General features: G+C 41.4%; 1 protein-coding gene across 1 annotated transcript in view; it reads left to right on the top strand.

Moving 5' to 3' along the window:
• The window catches only part of DCBLD1 (discoidin, CUB and LCCL domain containing 1), a 47,310-nt gene that overhangs the window by 21,439 nt on the left and 3,906 nt on the right, over positions 1–21,965 (top strand). Inside the window, exons 3-14 of the mRNA XM_065681009.1 lie at positions 4,362–4,499; positions 5,067–5,118; positions 5,855–5,927; positions 7,586–7,719; positions 12,283–12,323; positions 13,600–13,815; positions 14,475–14,605; positions 16,433–16,580; positions 16,674–16,790; positions 18,231–18,321; positions 19,366–19,415; positions 20,957–21,076. Coding sequence (XP_065537081.1) covers positions 4,362–4,499; positions 5,067–5,118; positions 5,855–5,927; positions 7,586–7,719; positions 12,283–12,323; positions 13,600–13,815; positions 14,475–14,605; positions 16,433–16,580; positions 16,674–16,790; positions 18,231–18,321; positions 19,366–19,415; positions 20,957–21,076 — 1,311 coding nt within the window. The remainder of the gene's footprint in view (positions 1–4,361; positions 4,500–5,066; positions 5,119–5,854; positions 5,928–7,585; positions 7,720–12,282; positions 12,324–13,599; positions 13,816–14,474; positions 14,606–16,432; positions 16,581–16,673; positions 16,791–18,230; positions 18,322–19,365; positions 19,416–20,956; positions 21,077–21,965) is intronic.

Below are 21,965 nucleotides of genomic sequence, written 5' to 3'. Positions count from 1 at the left end.
TTTTAGTCTCCTGGCATGCCCTTGCAGGTGGATGCTGGTTATCCCTTGTGCATGCTGGGTTGGAGCATAGATGACCTCTCCTCTCTGGGGAGAAAAAGAGTTACTGCTTATGAAAATGAAAAATTTATGTGAATGTGGGATGGAGATGAATTTCAAGAATGCAGATGTTTTCATACAACGGATCATTGCAGATTTTGTGAGCTCTTTGTTTGGGGTAAATGTTTTAAATTTTGATCCTTATATTTAGCAGGATTTTTTTTGTTCAGCTAAAGCAATTTGGAAGTACCTCAGTAGCTGGGAAAGGTCAGGGTACATGATAAACTTGGATTACGCTTGCTCCACTTCAGAGTGTAAGTCTTTCACAAAGGCATTAGGAAAGGGAGATCCTGGAGAGGCCATTCTGTGGGATCATTGCTACACATTGCTCAGCAGCCATGGCTTACCCTGAAAGTAAAGGCAGAAAAATTGGAGAAGATTCTCTGTTGAACAGAAGACATAATAACTTGATATCTAAACCGAGTTTCTCAAAGATCTCTGCAAATGTCAAACTGCAGATTTCAAGTGGTGTTGAGGAATCTGAAAGCAGAATGGGCATAGTGAACCAGACATGCAACAGCTACAGCGGAAAATAATTGCTTTTAAAAGGAAGCAAAAGCCTCACAGAAGACGTAGAAAGGATTAAGAACTACAGAAACAAACAGCATGTAGGCATGCCAGCTGGTGTGAGAGAAGAGAGTCTTCTAGGCACAGCACTTCTCAAGGGAAGCAGAAAAAATAGAGGAATGTAGTTCAACAAAGCAATCTCAGGAAATATGCCAGAGCCTGGTTGACAGTAGAAGTAAACTAGACCTCATAAAACCAGACAATACTGTAAAGATCATCAGATCTGCAAACCAACGCTATTATGAAAAAGACAAAAGCAGTAGACTATTGCTAACATTTAAAAAATAAACAACACGTAAAATAGTCACTTAAGTCTCCAGAGGAGCCAGCCAAAGGATATCTATGAGGCAATTTACTGTGTATCTTGCAGGATGTTAATACTGCTTGGAGACAGCGATTCCAAAATAAAGTATTTAATTTAAGCCACCTAAACCATACCAACAGATCAGAAGTTCTGGATGAAAGGCATTCAATGTTACTTTAATTATAGAGATTATTAAATTAGATACATTCAAAATCCTTAGGTCCCTAATAGCAATCCTGTAGAATGAAATAAATAAATAGGAAATAGGGAATCTGGAGCGAACAGACGGAGCCACAGTTGGGTCAACTAGTTATCGAGACATGGGAAGAAGAAAAGACCCTGCCATCTAGATGTAGTAATACTGAAATACAGAAAACACCTACTCAGTTTCATGACATGCAATATATCTCTTTATTAAATCAAACTCTTGTCTTCGTTCTTAGTAAACAAACCAAATAATCCTGCCTGCTTACCCTAGTAGAGCTCCAGCCGAGTCACTTCCAACAGGAAACAGGGAGAGAGATCAGCATTCATGACTTGTTCTTCAAGCTGAATATGCAAAACAACCCACCTTGCGACTAACATTAGAAGATGAAAAACTGATAACGTGATCTGGCAATTCTCAAAAGGGAGCTTAAAAAACTTTTGGCTTAGTCCCAGGTTTAGGGATTAAATGTTTATCCAGAGTCAAGCCCAAATGCTGCAGTAAAAGTTAACAGGGCCCTATAAACAAGTTTCACATTTTCATACCAGATATAAACCAAGGCTTTCTCCATCATCCCTCCATTCCACTGTGGTTGTACAGGATTCATCTAGACAGCCTAGGGAAATCAATAAATTCTAGGTGGAATGCACAATGAAGATGGGGGGACATATAAGTAAAAGTAAGCAATAAAGTAGTGCTTTTGTCGCCTCAAGTGCAAGTGGAAAATACAGACTAGTACATACAGTTCTTAGGTGAATTTTAGTGTGTACTGATGATGATTGGTTTTAATCTTCTAATGCCTATAAAATCTCACAATATAGGTAGTAGATAAGCCAATGGAGAACAAATCTACTGTGCATATGGAAAGTGCATCTAATTGAAGCAACCACAAGCTGAAATGCAGAGAGCCTGGGAGACTATCCTTTATCTGGCTTTACAGTATTAAAGGAAGTGGAGGACTGCTGTATGGAAGTGTATTTATCCTAGGCCCCTTAGTTTTGAGCTACTGATGGGAATCTCTCAGCACACTGGAACTGTTCTTGGCAGATGATAACCATAGCCTGGTAACCCTTCTTAGATTTATCACTTAACAGTAGAAACATGTCTTTAGTCATTGCTTGCTGATTGTTTCTGAATTTTGGCTTTCATTTGGATTATACAATTTTGTGTCTTATTTTATGTTTTTGTATTTCATTGGGTTTGCTTATATGTGTGATTTGTTTGTATAATTATCTGGAATGTAAGTAGACTTGCTACTGCAGGAGACACATAGCCCTAATCCAGCCAGTGTGTGATTGAGTGAATCAGCCGTCTAGATTATACCTACAGAGTAGATAGGTCACTGCCAATCGCTGCGAGGGAGAAAGTCAAACAGTACTTGCGAAAAAATACCTAGAGACAGTCCTTGAAAGAAGAAAAGGACTAAGGCTTTCTCAGATGTTTTATTCTGAAGAAATGCAATACCTTCTTGTCTTCTCCTCCTTTCTCTCTCTTGATAGAAAAAAATATCTAAGTTAGCACTTTTCTTCTCCCACTGCAATCTGACACAAAAGACCACCTCGAATAAATCACTCGTGCAGTTGTCTGGTATGACACAGTGTCAGATGCTGTCTTTTTGATAAGTTCATTTCCTAAGCAATTTGTTTAACCCTTTTTATAGACTTTGTTTTCTCTGACTAAGTCGTGAGTCATTTTTAACACATGAGTACTCCAGGGAAATGTCACACTCATTGCTTGTTTCTCTGCCTGCTTTGCTTTGCTGTATGATTTTTATAAGCCAAAAGACAGAGTTCCTTCTTTGGTTTGTTCAGTTTTGCTGACAACTGGCTGTCATTGGCTCCAATTGGGCTGATCTTACAGTTGATATAAGGCAAATGAAATATTTGGGAAACATCCCCTCAAGAGAATCAGGCAAAATGAAGATGCGCTTAGAAGCCTGTTAGGAAGGGTTCATCAAATTTGTGTCGTGCTGTGGCTGTCATTCCTTGTACGTCAGAAGTCAGTTGCAAGTTGTATCCACCACCAATAAAATGAGGTTGTCTAGGTAAAAACAAAGTGATCGCTTTTCATCCCAAGGACTTGCTTTAGGACGCAAAAGCTGTCATTCACCTCAACAGAACAGATGGGCTGAGGGCTTCTAAAGGGACTCGTTTGTTTTTTCTCTTGGGGGAAAAAAAAAACCCAACTGTTTGCCATTTCACAAAAGCTTCTTCTTAGCAGTTTATATTGTAAGCATCCTTGTAAATTCAAAAGAAGTGTACCCCAACTGCTTTGGATTTTCTGTGTCATCTGTGCCTTGAGTGGAGCCAGGGATAAGTGTTTGCACCCAGGTGTGGTGATAGAAGGCAAGAGAAAAGACTGTGGCGATCTGAAAAGAGAGCTCCCAGCGGGAACTGACTTCTGAAGGAGCAAATGCAATTATTAAGAGTTGCAGGCATGCCTGCTGTCACAAGAAAGGAGTGTCCCAAAGACTGTTCCAAGATACTGCAGTCAGTAGCTATAAAACCTTTATCTAACTCAGTGTGAGCACAAGGCTCTTGTCTCCCTGTCCTACTCCCTTCATCTTCTTCCTCTCCCTCTCTTTTTTGTTTAGAACCCTAGACTTGAACTGTAGACTTCAGTGGTCTGATGATATTTATAAAGGGAAAATAAATCAAGACATTTTCTGAGTAAAATGATACTGCCTTGTGGTACATACAGTTCAGCTTGTGGCCCACAGGTTCTTGAGGGTCAGGTACCCTGTTTGTGATCTTAGTTTTTCCTGAATGGCTGCTGTGCTACACCAGCATGAGCTGCATGTGTCTTGAGAGTTTATCTGGGGGACCCTGTATACATCCCTTGGATTGTTTTTGAACATTCTGTTCTTTTCTCTAATGATTTACTGCTGGTTGTAAGCAAGCTGTACTTCAAAGGCCGAAGGGCATTAATCATTCTCTTAAGGCTTATGTGATGAGAGACGTGGATGCTGGAATTGCTACCATGGAGAGACAACTGGATTCTGGCCACTCCTTGTCAGGGTAACTTTGGAGATCATACCCCTAAAAGGGCTGAAGCCAAAACGCTTTTGTCAACAACTGGATTGGTACTGAAGGAGAATGCGTGTGTTATTAAACTCTTTGCTAATCATGAGAATATTGCAGCCTAATGATGGCATCTAAACTTTTGAATTCTTTTATGTTCTGTCTGTAGGGCCATATTGTGGTAATGTGATGCCTGTCCCCAAAGAAATTATTCTGGACAGCAATGAAGCGACTATTCACTTTGAGAGTGGATCCCACGTATCAGGACGAGGCTTTCTGTTGTCCTATGCCAGTAGTGATCATCCAGGTAAAGTGAAATCCAGCAGTAGTAAAGGATTAGTGTCACGGTCCCACGTATTTAATTATCTTCTCTACACACACAGACTTCAGCCCAAATGTTTCATCCCTAATATTTCCAGATTAGCATGTACCATGATATTTCTGATAGCATGTGTGCAAGAAGCAGTTGTAACATTAACCAGATAGAACAGCTGCTGGAATCTTACCTACACAATTTGCAATACAGGCCCAGTGAAAGAGAAAATTAGTACCTTTTTCTTGAAGCTCCACTGTATTCTGAGCACCAGCATCTACCACACAGTGACAGGATGAAGGGATAGGAGAGATTAAGATTTGATTCCTACATTTAATACTCTGGGTGTATGTGCAACTTTGTTGAAGGTGTAAAGCATAAGAAGAGTAGAAGAGGGAGATGGAAAGACTGAGGGGAAACCGTAGATATTGCTTTCTATTTAATAAAATTATTTTAAGTATTGTACAGAGATACCTTTAAATGTAATTTCATGTTTAGCCAAATATTTGTCTGTATTTCCACATCCTGCAATGGGGATTGACATTTAAAAACTTTTCACAGATCTAATCACATGTTTGGAACGAGCTAACCACTACACGCAGACTGAATACAGGTAAAGAGTGCTGCTTTTTGTGTTCTGGCTTGCTTTGCTCTATCTGTCATCTGGTCCAATTGTCAGAAAATGTCATTTACAGCAAGTACAGCCTTGGATTTCTGGAGAAGTGAATTTTTTTTGAGTTCTGATGCTCAAAGGCCTGGTTGTGAGAAGCAGTAGTGCAGAATGGAAGTCTGCTGCCCAGAAAAATGAGGGAATGGAGTTACAGAGCTCTCAGCAGTTCTCATTAGGGCATACCTATACATGGTATGTGTAAAAAGAGTTTCCACTTTGAAATTTCAAAGTAGCCTTAAATTCCAGTGCTTCTCCTGAGAGCAGATCATGTCCTAGCTGATAAAAGATTATCTGAGGACAAGCTATAATTTCTTGGTTCCTTGAACTTTGTGATAGGATTTGAAATGGTAATAAATTGTGCTCTTCTGGCTGCTGCCTGGATGTGCATGTAGGCTTCTTATCTGGGCTGTGCTGAAAACTCGTGTGGTAGCGTTTCTAGAACAAGAGAATTAAACAGAAATGCCCTTACAAAACTACTTTTCTGATTTTTTGTGTGCAGTTCACTCACCAGTGCAAGGGCGCATTTATTTAAACCTCCGTTAAGCCAGAACTTACTGCTAAAATATTTATTGGTTTGAGAGCATTTCTTCTGCTTGAAAAGATAAACAAAACCGAGCTTGTTTTTGTATATCATCACTACAGTTTGTGTTTTAAACAAGCTTCTCTTCTCTCCCTACAGCAGATACTGTCCTGCTGGCTGCAGAGACATAGCAGGTGACATTTCTGGGAATATCGAAGAAGGATACAGAGATGTAAGTGCACAGGATAATGAGGGAAAATTTGTAAAGACAGAACAGAGAAGCCTAACACAACCGGGTTTCAACACTTATTGCTTGACTTTTGTCAGCAATTCCTCCCAACTGTGTTAAATATACCTTTTATTATCAGTATATGAGGATGTTATCAGTATATAAGCACACGGGGACACTTTTCAAACAAACCAGTCAATTGTGTGAGAGCAAAGTCCATTGATTGTCAAACACACCTACTGACTTGTGGTTTCTGGCTTTCTGGAGAAGTGCCGCATAAGGTTTGTGCCTCTTGAGGTAGTGCTTATGGATGTGCTAAATATTCCTACAACTTCAGCTTTTACTTGTTTGCAATCTATGTGCATTTCCCTAGTAGGAAAATAAAATACACTGCCTAATCACCTCCTACTGATAACTACCAGCCTCTGGGGTTGTTCTAACTGCTAGTTCTTTAAAACAAAGAAATTGCCTGAGTGGTTGCATTTACCCACAGTTTGTATCAAACAGTGCTTTGCCTTCTCTGTGCCCCTCACCCTGGACTCTCCTCCTGTTAGGGCTGTGAAATCTTTTTGTCTCTCACAATGCAGCAAGTTTCATCATACTACTGAAGTAAAATCCCACCCTATCACAGATGTACCAGTTGCTGAGTTTCCAAAAAGTCAGTGTTCACGTTTAACCTGTTCATCCAGTTATTCAAGCACTCCGCTCCAGCCTGAAAAGTGGCAGAGCTGAAGAAACAAAGAAATGCCACTTTACGTTCTCATTATCTGGAGTTATGCCTGCCCTTTCTTGAGGTGATTAGAAAGAAAAGCAGCTCATGGCATGACCTCATGCAGATCTTATCTGCGCTGAGGAATTTTTGAATGAAATTTTCCCTCCATTGCTGAGGGGGATTCAGCTTTTCTGATGGGAAGAACCTGCAGGGTTCCCCTGGAGACCTGCTGCCTTTGTGTTCCCCCTCTCCCAGCCCTCCCTGGGGGGACAGCTTGCCAGTGTAGCTTGTCCAGTAGCATAGCCCAAACTGGGTCTGTGTGAATGAGACCAATCTCTGCCAGCAGCCCCTGGGAGTGTCTTCTTTGCACCTTTCCGCTGGTCTTTCTCTCCTCTGCCCAAGCCCGGAGTACGTTATTACCACCTGATTCCATACAAGTCGTGTTGCCTGTATTTTTCAGCATTACCCACATGAGGTGCTGGCAAATGGGCTATACTTAAAACCGAGCAGCAGCTACTCAGCACATAGCCAAATCTCCTAATGTATGTCATGACTCAAATCCGAAGGTGCAATAATAGATAGGTCTGCCTTCAGGCAGGTCAATCAAGTAATTACCATTTTCTCTTCGCAAAGAAAAGTTGCCTTGCCTTTGACTTTGTTTTCCTAAGGAGTGACACAGTACTTATAGGATTAAAATCTCACAGCACCTTCTCAGAAGTAGATTATTTGCTTTTTTATTTAGGGGGTAGAGGTGGGGAAAAGGTGACTTTTGGAAACATTTTCACAAAGATTACTGTTGTTCCTGCCTCCCCGCCTCTTACATCTCTTGCGTCTTTGCCAGATTTTATGAGCTCTAACACCTGTATTCTAGTGGCTTGGAAGCGAAAGGATTAGCCGGTTGTCAGACTGGTCCTCTAAGCTTTGGTATCTGCTGGCTTCTGCCTTTCAGACCTCGCTGCTGTGCAAGTCGGCGATACATGCAGGCGTTATCGCGGACGAGCTGGGCGGGCAGATCAGCGTCACCCAGCAGAAGGGCATCAGCCACTATGAAGGTGTCTTCGCCAACGGCATCCCCTCACACGAGTGAGTACCAACAAACGGGGGGACTGGCTCCAGGAGCAGCCCCAGGGGCACTGATCTCTACTCAGACCAGCAAACGCAGATGGGTATGCCTTTTTTAGGAGGAGAAGCTGTTAGGTGTAGGGGCTTTTGGTTTTTGTTCCTATGGATTTATTAAAATAGTGTTGGCATTAGGCATCATAGGAAATATCATATAGGAAAATGTTCCAAGTTTTCAGTGGCTCTGTACCATGTAGTGTGGTATTTTCTTCTTTCTTCCTTCTGTTCCTTCCAAAACATATTTGCAAATTACTTTGTTAGCAGATACATGAAAGTACGATGTTCTGCAACAAACACCTTTAATCGATGTGCTAATAAATCATGATAAATTCATGCTAAAGTTTAAAAAAAGCTAGGAAGATTGAATAAATGAAAAGTGCAGTTGAGCCATAGGGGATTTAACAAACAACTTCTTAAACATTTTGCTTTTGTCATGTTCAGGGTTTTACTCTCTTAGAATATTTATAGCAAGGGTGTTACAGTTACCACTTATCTTCTGACTTTTAATTGTACTGTTGTTGAAGTAGAAATAAATCCTCTAATCTCTATCCAGCACAGTAAGCCCTTCCAGCAACTGCCTCTGTCACTCCTGTTGGTTTATATTTTTTAGTTTCAAACGTTACCAGGATTTTACATGAGGTGCTCTTTTTTTTGTAGGAAGGGAAATCTCAGTCCCGTAGCCTGTAACAGCCAAGGGAATGTGTCTTTTTTATACCTTTTCCTGCTTTGCCCATGATTTCTCCACACGCTCCTGACAATTTTACAATCATGGATTCATTCATGAAAAAAAACAACCAACCATTCATCGGGTTTGTTGTTGTGTTTAAACTTCAGCACACATAGGAATGCTTTATATATGACAGCGCTGGAGTATAAAAGCTGGGTAGGATGTAGACTACTAGCTGAAGGCCTGTGAAGCCTGAATATTTCCTATTTTTCTGGAAAGTTGATTGCCAGAGAAAATTAATATAAACTTGTCTCAGGCAGAGCAGGACTGAGAGCTCAGCTCAGGCGCCAAGTCCCTCCATAAAACAAATAATACAGATTCTTTCCACAAAACACACCAGCGTAGTGAAACCCTAAATTAAATGTTTTGTGCCTTATCTAAAGATGTTACAGAACTGTTTACATGGAATCGTATGTTCGTGATCCTTGAGAACCCCAGAAGGAGTAACTCGGACAGTAGCGTATAAAATGTTATAATGAAAGGCAGCCGAGATTCCCGTTTGTATTTTTTTCACAGTAAAAGAGCTAGTGGGCAATGAGTTCAGGCACTGTTCGTATAATTGACCCATCACCTTACTGCCAAGTGTCCTTTTAATGTTGCTATTCACAAGATATCCTATACATTTCACGTGGATAATAGAAGTACCCACAGAGATGTAAACTTTTCTCTGTTACATCAAGTGGGAAAACTCCCATTTCCTTGAAGCAGAGCTGAAACATGTGCTTCCAGGCTGAAGCCAGCCTCCAGGGCTTGGATTTAGACCATTTAACGTGAGGCCCCTGAGACAGCACCCTAACGAGGAGGGCAGCCCACTCAGCTCTCCTGCGTACCAGGCACTCCTTCAGCATGATGCACACCTCAAGGGGACTCAATTGCCCCAAGGACAATTTCTAGAGATTACACAGGGAGCCACAGGTAAACAGGTTCACACTAGGTTGGATGCCTGCAAACTAGATGGCATGGATTTTGAGACAAATGGGAGTATGAGCACAGTGCTTCCGGGATGCTTTCGATGCTCTTGGGAGCTGGGACAACCCTGGGAGCTGATGAACTGCTGGTGTGAGCTCATTATCCCAGGAGAGGGAAATTGGAGGCTGCAGGGGAATCCTTTCATTTTAAACCATGAAAAAATGTTCCTAGAAACAGTGGGCCAATGCATTTCATGCTTTAAAAAGGCTTTTATAAGAGGTATTTCCAAAGCTCCAAGGCTTCCCTGTCCTTGGGGTACCTACACGCTGCAAGAAATTCCTGCTGAGCAGCTAGTGCCAGCGAGGCAAAATTGGTGCTTGAACAGCAGTGATTTAAGAGCTTTTTAGATGCCCTTAAATAAAAACTTACTCAAGTTTTAAAAATCTCATTTATAGTGGATTTCAGTGTTAAAGATTTAAATTATTTAGTGACTTGAGCTGAAACTGACCTCATCAACAGCTGCTGCCGGAGTGCATCGAGCTGTTAAGTATCTGTGTTGTAATGTGACGGTGGGGTTACAGCTCGCTCCTTCGCCAACCCACAAGAGCTGACCTTGACCTTCCTGACTCCATTTTTCAGTGCCCTGGTTCCGCTCCAGCATCTGTGAGGTTTTCAGCTCTTATGATCCATGCGTGGACCTGCACCCGCAAATACCATAATGAAGATTAAGTGGATGGATTTATTGGGCAGTTTTGATACCCCAGTGCAAATGTATGGGGGGTTAACTTTGTGATGTGACCTGGCCTGCAGCTGTAGTGTGTGCACATGAAATCATTTGTCTTTGAAAATGCAAGAGACCACATGCTCATGAACTGTGAAAGATGAGATTCGGGGTTAACCTGCACTGCTTATGAAAAGCTTCCTTGAGACCACTTGGAACAAAATTGTACTGACATTCTTTTTGTGCAGAGCTACTGGTACAGGGCTCCAGTGCAGTCCTACAACTGGTACTGTGGGTGAGGCAGGATCCTGAAGGTTGTCAGGAAAATGAGGAACATGGGGCGAAAACATCCCTTAAAGGACAGAGTGAAATTTGTGTGACAAATGTCACCTGTCACATTAGAAAATTGATGAATTACCACTTACTGAATTAGTTTGTCCTCTTCAGTGACTTGCAGAATTATAGCACATATATTTCAGCTTGGTTTCTTGGCTTTAAAGACCTTAGGAACACTAACCTCCTCTGCAGCCCTCTATTTGGAAGGGATCTGGGTAACTTTTTCATTACAAAGCTTTATCTCATAAATAAGTATTTGAGGAGGACTGTGATTTCTGTTTTGGGTAGGTTTTACTGATTACCATATGTATTTATTTTCTTTTTGCTTGAAATTGATAGCTTTGCATTCACTAAGAAAGCAAAATTTGTTTTGGCTGCAATGTCAAACTGGTTTGGAGTGAGCAAAGCACATCTGATTGCCTCTGAGGATTGCCTAGGGAGGTAGATGTGGGAGGGAGGGCTTGAGTTTCTCCTTCTAGCTACTCTACCACCTACATGCCCAAATAAATCAGCTCCCTCCCGGTGCTCTCCGTCATCTCTGAAGGGCTTTGTTTGCCTGTAGTCATTAGTTTTCCCTCAGTGACAAAAAGAGGCAGTGTTTTTATTGACCTTGACATGGGACCACTTTCCTATTCCCCATTTGCAGTGCTCTCAAAACATACAGCCATGCCCACAACTGTTAGCCTGCAGACAGTACCCTGGGGGAAATTTTCCTGGCCAACAACAAAGAGCAGCTTGAAAAGGAGCTGTCTTGATGCTTAAGTGCAGAAGTTGTTTTCCTGCTCAGTTGTGCTGGCCATGGCTTTTCTAAAGGGGCAAGCGATGCATACAGATAATCAAAGTGACGTTGAAGGGGTCAGATTTTCCTGAAATTCAGGCAAATTTTGTGTTTAAACCTGGGCTTTTATTTTTATTAGGCAGACACTCAATCATCACTTCTAGAATGAAACCTCAGGGGCATCTCATTGGAAATCAGAAAGCTGCTTGCTGGGAGGCCAAGGAAAGCTCAGCTTTACCTTACCATTGTGATTTTATCTTGTCCTGCATTATGCAAGGTCGTATGGAGTGACCCAAGAAATGGCTTTTCTCCTGAGACAAAGCAGTCCATGTCAGGAGGAGGAAGAAGAGGGGAGCCGTAGATGTGGTTCTGTTAATGCAGCAAAATAAACCATTCCTGATGGAAGCTGTTGGTCATGGTTCTAACAGAACTGGTTCCCACACGGGTTAAAACAAGAAGTAGTTTTCATTCAGTCTGGCTGTAATACACCTGTATCCCAACCAGGAATGAGTTGACATGGTTTAGTCACCATCACATGTAACTCTTTCACAGTGCTTGATGGTGGGTTTTCTTCAAAATAGAAGTGTACTTAGACTAATAGAAAGTCATTGGCTTCAGTGAAGTTGTTCTGATTTAATGCAAGTGAGAAGAGACCTGGGCCCGGTAACTCCAGGCCCTATTAGCTTCCCCAGTCCTGGCTCTTTTGAATGCTCTTATGTTGCTGGTCTGAGGAGCAGCAGGGGAAAGCTTACCCACAGCAGTACAGGGCCTGTGCAGAGGAGAAAAGCAAAAGTGTACAGCAAGAGTAACAGGCTGGTGGGATGGGGAGTCACTTTAAAACATAACAAATGCTCCAAACAATGAAAAAACTGATCTGAATTCAGTCACGGTGGGAGGCGCACTAAAGTGTTCTTACTGGGTTGGTAGGCAGCCAGCAAAGTAAGTCATTAGCTGGCCAGAAATATTTTGCTAGATAAGCAGTGATCCTGAAACTGTACCTCGGCATTCCTGTGACTGCCTCCTGAAAGGCTGAACTACCTTTTTCCTTTCTTACAGTGGGTCGCTGTCAGATAAACGGTTTATGTTTACTTCAAATGGTAAGAATAATGGCTTTATTTTTAGTTATTCAAATTTTACCATCTTATTTAAGTATTTTCTATAGAAAATTTGAAAAGTAATCAGGAGAATGCCAGGCTGTGTCTAGGAGGGATATTTTAGGACAGCAATCTTTTAAAACTGGCAAGTGAATAAAAAAATTGAAGGGATATGAAGTGAGCTAGGAAAAAAAAAACAGAATAGGAATAGGTCATATGTACATAGACGAGAAACAGAAATAGTATTCTGCTGTTACATTTCTGGTGCCAGCATATGAAAAATGGCAATCAGATAATCCCATTTTTATGTACTTCAGGCAGCAGAAAATGAAAGCGGTTTTTCTTCAGACATTTATATACTCCATCTTCGTTATACAAGAAGAGAACGAAAACATAGGAGGAATGAAAATATATTTACATTGCACTGATACAGAACGAGTTTTTGTTTATGATTTTCCAAGATGCAAAAGCTTCTTTAATCTGTCAAGCTGTTCATTTGCATAAAACATAGCGAAGAAGGGGAAAAAGTTCACGCTCGTTCATTTGAATTATATTTCAGTCATCTGAGATAAAATCATTTACTATTCCACTGAAAACTGTAAAGCATGCACAGGCCTTTGAAACTGCCAGGGAATTATTTTTAACTTCATTGAAACCTTATTCCACTGGCCTGTTTTCTCTGAAGAACCTTGATGTGCAGAAATGTTGTGGGTTCTTTGGTGGAGTTTGTAATACTTACCTGCAGCTATTATCCTCATGATATCACCTCCTGGCAGCAGTATCAAGGAGTTTCTCTGATGAGTAACTTTCCTAGCCCTAATTGCAGGTGAGAATCGTGAAATATTTACAGTAAAGTGCTCTTTTCAGTACAATGCCTTCATCTGAGAAACGTTTTGTACAGCAAAATTAGTTAATGCCAGTCTCTAAACATAAATATTATGTTTCAGAAGAAAAAAAACCCAAGAAGTCTTCAGAGGAATGAGAAAAAACTATAGGGATTAAAAGCAAAATGGCAAAAACAGCAGATGTAGTCAGGAGGAGTCATCTATGTAGGAGTTAAATTGGTAAAGGAGTGGGCCCGCAGCACTCTGGTACTGGATCATCCACTACAAATTGACTGGCAAACACACAGCTAATGGATAGCATCAGGCTAGCGCTAGATTAAGCAACATCTGACTTTGCTGTTGTGGGTGGTCTTCATATGTTGCTAGCCTAACATAAAAATAAGCTGTGAAAATGCAAAATAACTCCTTCGGCCTGTCTGTCTGGGGACTTCTAGGCTGCAATAAATCTCTCAGTCTGGAAGAGGGATTCCTCTCCAAGAGCCAGATTACTGCATCTTCCTACTGGGAGGACAGCAATGAATTTGGGCAGCTATTCCAGTGGTCTCCTGACAAGGCTTGGCTTCAAGTCCCAGGATTGGCTTGGGCCTCTAATCACAGCAGCAATCGTGAATGGTTGGAGATAGACCTGGGAGAGAAGAAGAGAATAACAGGTATGTTATTGTCACTGTCTGGTTATTAGAAGCTGGGGTTTCAGCTGGAGGGAAAACTGAATGCAGCTGAAATGCTAATAATGCAATGTTTCTTTCATTAAATTTAATGAAATGATTGACATTGAGGAATATTATTTTCCTATTACAAGACTGGTCTTCCTACAAGGAGATAGGATTGAGCTCAGCAGTCATGTGTGCCTGGTCTGTGAACATGATGTTAGGCTCCAAACAAGATACTTAACACATGGACCAGCAAAGTCTGGATGGATGATAAATGATAAAGTCATAGCCTTTGAAACAATGGCCCAATGAAAGAAATTCCTGTTTCCATCTCCTGGTTTAGTAAAAATGTAAATTACAGTTCCTACTAAAGACATAAAGACTGCTGATAAGGACTGTAATATCAAAAAGCAATTACCATTTTTTGAGTCATTAATTTGGACTCTGTTAAAAATTCCATTGCTGTAAATTCACAATTTAGAAGTTATTTCCATTCTTCTCTCAACTTTTAAATTCAATTTCAACACAGTTTGAAAAGTAAATTAAGACGTTGTAGGCCAAGTTCTCTGAACTGTTTTGGCCTCTGTATTTGCATTTTAAAATGTTCCTTTAAAACAGACACCTAACAAATGAAAACGTATTTTGCATTTTGTTAAAAGGGATTAAGACCACTGGTTCTGGATACATGACACTGAATTTCAACTTCTATATAAAGACATTTACAATGAACTACAGAAATAACAACTCGAAATGGAGAACTTACAAAGGGATTCTGAGTAATGAGGAAAAGGTAAGGGAAAGTGGGAAGGGCAGGAAAATACAGAGCAATAACGCGCATGCTGCTTTGACACTGAAGGGCAGGCGCTCACTGTCAAGAAAGATTAGGAGTTTCAGACTTGTCTAGACTTGGGTTGTCTTCACCAGTGTAATTTACGGCCACGGAGTAGATAGTGAGCTTGTCGTAACAAGGAAATTATCCAGGGCTTGCTGAAGTTGTGAGACACACACAGGGAGGCATGTGTATGTCTATATCGTCCTCTTAAAAGAATGGTGTAATTAAAGCTGTACAACAGGCTGTTTGGGCAAGTCTTTAGCTCAGCTCAGCACTTGCCTAAGCTGGTAACACTGTACCAGTGCAGCAGCATTGGTTGGTATGGCACCAGCAAAGCTGAGATTCAGGTTTAGATCCACCAGGATGGTCAGCCTACCCCCTCCACACACATGCAAAGCAACTGACGCGGGTAAAAGCACAGTGCTGCTGGTGGAGCTGTGCCTGTGGACCAAGCTTGTGCTCAGGCTGTGTTATGGTCACCAGGGCTCTCTGCCCCTTGCTGGCAGAGCTCTGCTGACACAAGTGGACACAGCCTGCCTCTGTTAGGAACTGATGTAGCTGAATGTAAAAGAAATGTTTTTACACCAGGATAGCTGTCCACACAACAGCTTTCACTGATTCTAAGTGACTTTAGCAATGAACAGATAAAAGCAGTGCACCTAGTTCCTGCAGAGAGGGGATGTGGTGCGCAGGTTTGTCTAATAACTTTTTTCCCTGGAAACCTTATGTTTCCTTTCAAACAAAAGAAACACCCAACAAAAGCCTCCCTCCCTGCCCCACAGGGTTCAAAGTCAGACCTTCACTCATCAGTTCTGAGGGAGCTCAGCACACCTCACAGTATGGCTCTACCTGGTCCTCGGTCCTGATGGTGGTTTAGAAAACTTGGTGGAGCTGTAGAGAGATTTCCTACCAGCTCTGATTTTCTCAGCTTGTATGGCAGGAATTTCACTGTGCAATGTTAAACTAAGCAGGTGTTGGCCCCCAAAGTGACAAAACAACATAGCAGTGGCTGAACTGTGGGTGCTAGCTATTGAAAATCTGCAGGCTTGCAGTTTTATACAATGACTTGTCATATACAAACAATCCTATGAAAGTATTATATATGATCTTAGTTTCAGCTATGGCACATGACAAAAACCTGTCCCTTCAGAACCCCATGTGGCCTGACATTTTATCTGAATATATGCTGAGTTCACTTCCCTATCTCATCAGGCTTTTTAGTTTTTCTCGATCATGCTGAAGCATCTCCAAGAACTAATTTTGCTAGGACTACTATTCTGCACATGGCCTCTGCTGATTCTAGGGAATACTGTATAAATGCAGGGGAAAGGAGACACAGATGCATAGTTAATAGTCACTCTTCAAACTTGATACAGAAAACTGACCATTTTATTAAAATATCTAGAAATATGTCACTGAAATTTTTCCTTTTTATATTTTTATCCCCTGTTGCCCAAGTAAGGGCAACAGCACTGTTGTACAGTACAACAGTGCTGCAGTACTATTAAATAAAAAATGATAGCATTATTATACCAGCATATATTAACTAGAAATTACATAGAACTGAAAAAGAGTGATAGTCTTTCTTCTCTGAGCTAACAGAAAAATGTCATCATCTGTCAGAACTAAAAAAGATTATTCCTTTCCAGAGCTCTCGATTCCAAATATCCAGATTATCACTGTATTAGTTTTAGAATAATGAAAACCTTTGAAGTTGGATGTCAGGAGCACTTTGAAGAGAGAGACTTAAATCAGAGCAAACAAAGTGTTTATGTTTTGTTGCAGATATTCCAAGGCAACTCCAACTCCGGTGATGTAGTACGCAATAACTTCATCCCTCCAATAGTGGCCCGTTACGTGCGTATTATCCCTCAGACTTGGAACCAAAGAATAGCACTGAAGCTCGAGCTGATGGGTTGTCGAATTATGCAAGGTATGGGGTAAGCATTGCTCCCCAGGGTCCCATGGTGCCTCCAAAGGCCCCTGTGCTACCACAGTGCCACTGATGTGCCCTTCTCTTTTGCAGCTAATAGTTCATTTACACATTCAATGTGGAAGAAACCAAGCCAGAGCACAGAAGCCTCCCTTGGAAAAGAGGACAGGACTGTTACAGAGCCCATCCCATCAGAAGAAACTAACTTAGGTAAGACAACCTAGTGCTGCATTTTCTCTAGGATGCATCACATCTTCAGCCCAGCCTGAGTGAACTTTAAACTTTCTCACAAATCAGAACTTTTCCCTTCAGACTTGATTAAAGGTTAATGACAGAGAGAAGAGGGAGAAGCATAGGTTCTTTTTGTCTTAGGGCATGAAAAGATATTGATGTGTGAAACAGCCAGCTTTTGTTTCCCTGCCATATGGTTTATTTGCAGTGCTTGGTAGGTGGTTCAAGGGACTATACTGAGCACTCAACAGCTTTGTGGATCCCCACCCTCTTCCTGTATTTTGTAACTTTGGTATACATAAGACAGTGGTTTCAAAAAATGTTACCTTCTCCCTACACAACCATGACTTTTTGTAGAGCAGGTCACCAGCTCTAAGTAGTGTAGAGTAGTACATGGCTGTGTAATTAAACACTTTCCCATAATGCTTGTGCTCATGGGGACTCAAGACAACCTTAATTCACATACTTCTTCCTATATTTGCAGTCTTCATATTTTAATGTTGTAGAGATAACTTCTTAGATTTAAAAGCAAACAAACAAAATCTGTTGCTTATACTGACGGTTTGGCGGACCCATAGCCAGGCAGGAATTACCAGACCCAGTACACCAAACACTGCTACCGATTAGGTAGCTGATAATTGTAGAAAGAAGCAATCACTGTAAGAAAAAAAGCTCTTCTGAAAGTGCATTGCTCTGACTAAGAGCAATGTTCATCTGTGCAGCGATGTGGGTAGATTGTATCCATGTTCACTGAAAATGAAATCTACTGAGATTTCATCTGCTAAATCGTTAAATACCCTGTGGACATGTGTACTACCTTATTCTCACAGCCTGGTAAGTGTCTGTAGGAATAGCAGGAGGCGCACTCCTGACACAAGAGCCATCCCACTGCTAGTTCTCAAATCCCTGCCCTAAACCATGTTGTGTTAGAATTTACCAGAGGCTAAACAGATTTTTCCCTAGCTCCACTCCAGGAAATCTTTGAACTATTTTGACTGAAATGTTTCAACCAGTTCAGCACGAGCCAGATACTCAGCATGTAAAATTGCAGCCTCATTTGACAGTTTCATAAGCAACAGAAAACAGAGTGTGTGTAAGTGGCTTTTAAAAGTTACCTAGGTGTAATAAGAAAGAACTGCTCTTTGTATGGATGCATATAGATGTTAAGTCAAGTGTCAGCCTTGACAAACTATGTTTAACTCTTCATCTCAACACTGTCCCACGTAGGTCCATGGCAACCAAGTATGGCTGAGGAGTGGTCTTGCAGTTCACTAGTTTTACATTTTCATGCTCTCTTGCATGGAGCGTTCCTGCAAGATTACCTGCCTTTTGCTGTATTCTCTGTAGTAAAAATCACCAGCTTCAGAGTAATTTGCCTTTTAAACTTTTATCCCTTTTTTTTTTTTCCTCCCTCTGCAGGCTTGAAGCTTACAGCTATAATTGTTCCCATCCTCATCGTGCTGTGTCTGTTCGTGTTCTCTGGAATTTGCATCTGTGCAGCCCTACGCAAGTAAGATACTGGCTTTTGTCACTGGAGGCATTTGTGGTTGCTTAGCTAGTGTGTCCAACTACATGCCCTCTTTCCAGAGCCTCTTTTCCAAGGAGCTGGAAATCGATCCTGTTCTGCAGTCTTCCTTTTAAATAGGACTCATGTCTTGTCTCTGTAAATTGTATTTCTTTTTGTACATCTCCCCTAGTCAGACAAAAATGAAGGTAAAACGGGTCAGAACTGCATACCCCAATTTACAGGTCAATGTAACCAGTAACTGTTTTCTTCAGCCTACAGATACTCACAAATACTAAGGTGTAAAGCAATCTAAAACAGATTAGTTTCCACACCAAAGCCAAGTAAAAATTCAGTGAAGGGAGGATTTGAGCTATCTATCTGGATCATTTTCTTTTTTTTTCCCTCCTGTTGTGTTTCTGCTTCCCAGTCCCTTAAGTTAGAGCACTTAATCTAGCAGGCTGAAAGCTTAGCCCAGCTATAAGGAGTTGCACACGTGCACTGGCAAACAGCTAAACCCAAACCACTTAATTTCACAAGCCAGGGGAGTGGAAGAAGCACTGCTAGCTGTGATTCCTGCTAGATGTCCATTCGTATGAACCTCCGCTTACATGCAGAGCCAGGAAGTGCTTCTGTGAGCAGATGGGGATTTGAAGTGTAAGCAATGCCCTCATGAAGTTGCTTCATCACTAGCAGTACCCAGCTCTGCCCTGGATTGCCGGTAAATCCATAAACTAGCCACAGAATTCAGAAGAGCAGACCCAAAACATACCCTAGAGTGACACATATAGACATGGACACATCAAATTGTTGAGTGCCAGACACAAGGAATTTGAACACTGGCACTCACAACTTGCACATAGATGGGGAAAACCAAAATGTCAAAGCACTGGTATGTGCGCCTTACGTTCTAGTAAACACCAGCCTCCAGGAACTCAGTGAAGTGTTGTCCTCAGCAGCTAAACACAAAGGCACTCTCTGATGGAGCTAAGGCATGAAGCTGAAATGCTGTGAGTGCCCATGTTTATAAATGCTTTCCTCTCCTCACAGGCGAGAAGCCAAGGGACTTTCTTACGGATTATCCAGTGCTCAGAAATCAGGTTAGTGGAGAATCCTGCGCTGTGTCCTGTCCTGTCCATTCGGCCTATAGGAAGGGGTTTATGCAACTAAGCATGAAATGCTTATGAAATAGTATCCACGTTTCCCTGTTCAAATTCACCTTTTCATACAAGGGAAACAGCAAGCAGTAGTCCCACTTGTGTCATCCTAGCGCTGTGCCCTGAGAAACAATATAATTTGGTTTCTATGACAGAAAGGCAATTAGCAAAAGATCTATTATACAAAGTGCATGAATTAGCATCTAAGAGTGCTCCCAGGTGCCCTTCCTTTCCTTCTCTCCTCCAAAATACCTGTTTTGCAGAAAATTGCTGCTTTCCTTTTCCCAACATCATAGGGGATTGCCTTTCTCCAAGAAAGCAAGAGCTAATAATTTTTTTATGGCTTTAATATTTCCATCTCACTGCCCTCCCTGGTTGGGACTGTATTTATAAAGCCTAACAATACTGAATTGTACTTGATATGTAAAATCTGAATAGGGGATTGGCTTGAGGACTATGATTTAGGAGATGCTTACAAAACCCTAGTGAAGTATATTCTTGTGTCTTGCTCAGTAACGCTTTCTACAGCAGTCTCCTGTCACCTTGGAAGCTGGGGTTTAGCTGTTGTTCCTGGCCAGCCAGCTCTGTAGAGGAATACCTTTCTAAATCTCAGCTTTCCATAAAAAAAGAAAACTAGTAAGCAATTCACATCTCTCTTGACAAGTGCCTCACAGTAGCTCAGCTCTGAAATTTCATCCCTCAGCAGGTGCTGACGTCAGTGAAGGGGATGCTGTTACCCACTGCAGCTCGCCCTCATTAGAAAATTAATTTGTACTTAACATCATATTTGCTCATATGATTTTTCAAGGTCACATCATAATCCTTTCTCACTTGCTAATGAGGACAAATCCCAAGAAAATGGAGATAGCCTCTTACCCAGTCAGTTCATTTGTTGCAAGTGTGCTTCATAAATCAAGCTCCTAAGCCCTTGTGGACCAGGCTTGGGACTTAGAAAGCTGGAAGCCAAACCCACCTCTCCACAGACCTCCTGCCGCAGGCTCCAGGCAAGTGCCTGACACTGTAGATTTTTGATTTTGTGTCTCACAAGGGTGTTGTGAGAACAAATTAATCATTGAGTGCAGGTGCTCAAGGAAATGGAAATGGAAATCAAGGAAATGGAAGCAATGCTATTTTACTGGATAAAGAAAAAAAGGAATTTTTAAGCACTGTTTTTGCCACCTAAGCAATGGCAAAACATTTAACTTATTTTAAAGCTGATACCTACACCTACAGAGTTTTAGCCCTTCTTGCCAAGAAAATCCTCTATAAAGTTTTGTTTTCACTTGGAAATCTCAGTTGATGATTCACTTTCTCCCTTTCAATTTAGGGGGATATTTTTTTATTTTTTTACAAACAGCCCATTTTAGTCTTGCTTTTTAACTACTTTTATATATTGACACCAAAAATTAAACTTTCTGAGAAGTCTTTTGATTGTAAGCCTTTAACTTGCTGATAAACCTCCTATTTTTATTTCTTAATCACAGGCTGTTGGAAACAAATCAAGCAGCCCTTCACCAGACATCAGTCTACTGAATTTACCATCAGCTATAATAATGAGAAGGAGACACCACAAAAACTAGATCTGGTCACCAGTGACATGGCAGGTAACAACTGCTCGCCTGTGATGCACTCATTTTGCTCTGCGTGCAGAGCAGGTAATAGGGGGATGGACAGGCCAGCAATATTACAAGCTCCAGCTCTCATGCAAGCTGAGGCCCAGGAACAGATTTATCTGTATTCATCCCAGACATATAGTGAAGCAGCTAAATATATTAGGGGGGGAAAGACCACTATTTTGGAAATGTTTATCTCGGAGTTGTTGGGAAAGATTTTATGACTGAAATAGTTACAGCTGAAGGTAATGATGGAAAGCATTCAGGCATGGATGCAGTGTAAAAAATATGCCTAGGACAGGATAGTTTGTCTCTGCTGACTATTTTCTGTGTTTCAGTTTAAACAAAAACGTCTCTGGAAATTGAACAACATATAAAGCCCCTTGCCACTGGGCAAATACAATTACTTGGCTGGTTTGTGAGTGGGTGGGACTTCATGCCCAGCTGGAAGTTGCGCTGAGTGAGATCCCTGTGCAGCCTTCCTGGTGCCTGCACTATTTTGGAGATCAGGCCCCCTGAAGTGGCAGCAGGTAGATGAAGGAGAAAGAAAAACACACCACAGTGCTTCTCTCCTGTTCTACCTTGGCTCCAGATCACTGTTTGGACAGAGTGAATCCCCACATTAATACTATTTGCATCCCAAAGGGATGACTTCTTTAATTCATCCTCTTAGCCCATCTTATCCCTCCCTACCTAGTTTAGTCTGTCTGGAAGGGCTAGTGAGACCAGCCGTTTCATGGGATCAGTGATTAGCAATCTTCCAGAAAGATTAATTTGCTGTTTCCGGCCTCCAGACCTTAGAAATTCCTTAGAATTCCTCCAATGCATTTGGCAGAGAAATACATTTGAAAAATAAGTGGATGGTTACTGTAATTCCATA

Source organism: Lathamus discolor, chromosome 5, assembly GCF_037157495.1.
Source record: "Lathamus discolor isolate bLatDis1 chromosome 5, bLatDis1.hap1, whole genome shotgun sequence".
Lineage (NCBI taxonomy): Eukaryota > Metazoa > Chordata > Aves > Psittaciformes > Psittacidae > Lathamus > Lathamus discolor.
The sequence above is the reverse complement of the archived record's forward strand: the minus strand, read 5'-3'. Positions and strand labels throughout refer to the sequence as shown.